This window comes from Motacilla alba, chromosome 1A (assembly GCF_015832195.1).
Source record: "Motacilla alba alba isolate MOTALB_02 chromosome 1A, Motacilla_alba_V1.0_pri, whole genome shotgun sequence".
Taxonomy (NCBI): Eukaryota; Metazoa; Chordata; class Aves; order Passeriformes; family Motacillidae; genus Motacilla; species Motacilla alba.
This window is the reverse complement of record NC_052031.1, coordinates 55231555-55234626: the sequence shown is the minus strand read 5'-3', so window position 1 is coordinate 55234626 and position 3072 is coordinate 55231555. Positions and strand designations below refer to the sequence as shown.

General features: G+C 56.5%; 1 protein-coding gene across 1 annotated transcript; it reads left to right on the top strand.

Annotated features, from left to right (window-relative positions):
• Positions 1 to 493: 493 nt before the first annotated feature.
• On the top strand, positions 494 to 2628 carry LOC119708462 (inositol 1,4,5-trisphosphate receptor-interacting protein-like 1). The gene has a single exon (XM_038154925.1). It carries the CDS (start codon positions 556 to 558, stop codon positions 2626 to 2628), a length of 2073 nt encoding a protein of 690 aa, XP_038010853.1. The 5' UTR covers positions 494 to 555.
• Positions 2629 to 3072: the final 444 nt, after the last annotated feature.

Here is a 3072-nt window from a genome sequence, read left to right as displayed (position 1 = left end):
ACTCTTAAGTGGTGGTTCATGGCTGCAGTCTGTGTAGCTGTGCCTGTTTATGCAGAGAAAGACAGACCAATCTATCCGGAGCTGGGCAGCCAAAAGGCATCTTTCTAATGCAGAACACCTTGTAATGGTGCTGGGAATCTCCTTCTGGAGCAGAAAAATTGAGCGCTCTCCCAGAGACCTGGTACACAAGTACCAGGTCGTGGGGAGGCAAGAGGGTGCTGCCATGCTTATCGTCCAGAAAAGGCAGCAAGCCTGAAACCAAAGCGCACCTTTTATAGACTCAGAGATTTAAGCGAAGCTCAGCGTGGAGTCAAGGCTTAGACTCCACAATCCTCAAGGGTGCCTTCCGACATGGATATCTATGAGATTGCCAGCGGAGGGCAGCTGATGAGAAAGACAAGAGAAGGACCAAGAGAAGTTCTTTGAAGAAGATTCTCTCAAAGGCTGCCTTAAGCAGTACCCCAGGGCCCCTCCGACAGTCTGAGCTGGGGTGGGGACAAAGGGCGGGGCTGGGCTGGCTGTGGTGTACTGTGACATCCATGGCATCATGGGGCCATGTCACAATGGGGGCAGCTATACGAGGCCCCAGCAGGTAACGCTGGCCCTGTATTGCTTGGGCAAGCGGTGAGTGCACACGTGGCAGGGAGGCCGGCCTGGGGTCAAGGGCCGGGGCAGAAACGCTGTGCCCAGGGCTGGCTTTTCCCCCTGCATCCAGCAACAGCCCTTCGTGGCAGAGCCTTGGGCAGGACACCGTGCTGCTGCTGCTGCTGCTGCTGCTGCTCGGGCAGCAGGACAGGCCTGGCCGCTTGCCAGCTCCCTGGGGTCCTGTCCTTCCTGCTCCCAGATCCCTGGGATTCCCGTCCCTGGCTGCCCCCAGTGCCCGCTGCCTCCCTCACAGCCCCTCTCAAAGGCCTTCTCTCCATCCTCCTGCAGACCATGGATACCTGGGTATTGTGGTTCTTGCTCTTGCAAAGTGTAGTCCAGTACCCACAGCCCGCGGGCGATGGCTCGGACGAGGTGACGCGTCTGCGAATGGAGGGGCGTGCCAAGCTCCAGGAAGAGGAGAAGATTCGTCTGGAGCGGGAGGTGGAGCAGCTGGCCCTGAAGCAGGGTGTCTGGGCCTGGGGAGACCTGCTCTGCTCTGCCTGGCAGCACTGGCAGGTCTGGACCCTTGCTGGGCTCCTGCTCCTTCTCTTGGCACTGTGGTGTATCTGGAGGAAAAGGAGCCTGAGGAGAGAGGAGCATGAAGAAGGACATGATGGTGTAAATGAAGAGGAAGTGGACAACGTGGATGCATATGAAGAAGATGTTGGAAATGAGGAAGAAGGAGACAGTGACATGGATGGGGAGGAAAACGACAGTGATGATGGCCATGCACAGGAAGCCGACAACGCTGCTGCAAATGAAGGACGTGATGCTGCAAATGAAGTTGGCAACGAGGCTGCAAATGCAGCGAACATCAATGATGTTGGAAATGAAGCGGAAAGATACCGCGATCGTGCCGATAACTTTGGAAGAATCATAATGGAGCGCATACAGTGGCCTGTGCAGGACCTGCAGGAAGGATGCACCTGGACAAGAACCCTGATGGAGCATTTTGCAGTTTACTTTCGACGGGTCTTGTCCAACAGTTTCTATCCGGTGCTGCAAGGAGCTATCGGGGTGGGCAGTGCCTTTGAAGGTTGGAGTCCCCGGGAGCAGGATGTTGTGTACCAGGTGCTCATACCCATGACACCTCCCCGAGGGCACAGCTTCCACCTAGAGCTGGGCACTGCAGGGCAGAGGCGCTTGAGGAACTTCCACATCCGCGTGCAGCAGGAGTGCACCTGCACGAGGGAGCAGCGGGTTGAGAACATGCTGTGCTTCCTGCACCACCCTGAGGAGGAGCTGAGGAGGTATCAGGCTCCCAGCCTCCTTCATACCCTGTGCACGGGCTCCTACCTGGACGTGGAGAAAACTGCCCGCTGGTTCTACCAGCTGGTGAGAGCAATCTGGCCGGCTTTGCTTCAGTCACACCATTGGCATTTAGTGCTGCTGCCCTCCAGACGCTCCTGCCAGTTCAAGGTGACCAACGGCAGAGAAAGCTACCGGATTGAGATGCTGTTTGGGGTGCGGCAAGGCAACTCAGACGTCTTTGTAAGCAGTCAGCCTAGGCAAGCCCACACCTCAAGCACAATCTGGCCGGAGAGCTACGCCGTGGCCGAGATGAAGTTCTTCAGGTACATCGCCAGGCGGGCTCCCCCTGACAGCTTGCACCTGAAATGCCTGCAGTTCTTCACTCGTCTGCAGCTGGGCTTAGGCTTCTCCACCTATACCATCAAGACCATTGTCATGCACCTGCTGAGCGTCTTACCCGTGTCCCAGTGGCGCAGGAGACATTTTGTGAGGCGCCTGATGGATATCAGCGAGAGCCTGCGCACGTGTGTGGAAATGAGAAGCCTCAATCACTTCATTGTGGGCAACCAGAGGCTTCCGGAGGGCATCAGCTTGCCCCCAGAGGTCCTAATGGCCGGGTCATGCAATCTCTTCCATGAGCTGGTGATGGATCCCGTTGCCCACTCCCAGGCAATGAGCCAGTACGTGGATCTGCACCATTGGTTCAAACGGATCCTTAAAAACGAGCAGTGAAAGAGGTTCTCCTGCACAGAGCTGTGCTTGGGAGGCTCACACCTGGTGGCAGAGAACCAGCTCTCAGTGGATGGGAAAAGAGGGGAGAAGGTGGGCTACAGAGAGGGACGGGAAAACGCTGCGGAGCAGCACTATGCCATCAGCAGCAGCGGTGTCATCTCAACAGCCTCCCCAGCACTGCATCCGGGGATGACCTGGTTGGCTACACAGATCAAGGATCCCACAAGAGGAAATCCTATTATTCCCCCACCTCTTTCTTTGAGTCCATTTTCCCCTCTGAGGGCTTCACCCTGTGCAAAGATGCCGATCTCAGAATCCCAGATGAGGGAATGTTTGACAGGACCACTGGTGGTATCATTTGGTTCAGGGGTGCTTCAGGCAGCTCTTCCCGCCGTGCACTACAAAGGATTGCGTTCCCATCAAGGTTCTTGACTCTCTCTGGGG

Excerpts from the sequence above, each read along its gene's own strand:
- LOC119708462 (XM_038154925.1), top strand. The coding sequence starts at position 556 with ATGTCACAATGGGGGCAGCTATACGAGGCCCCAGCAGGTAACGCTGGC.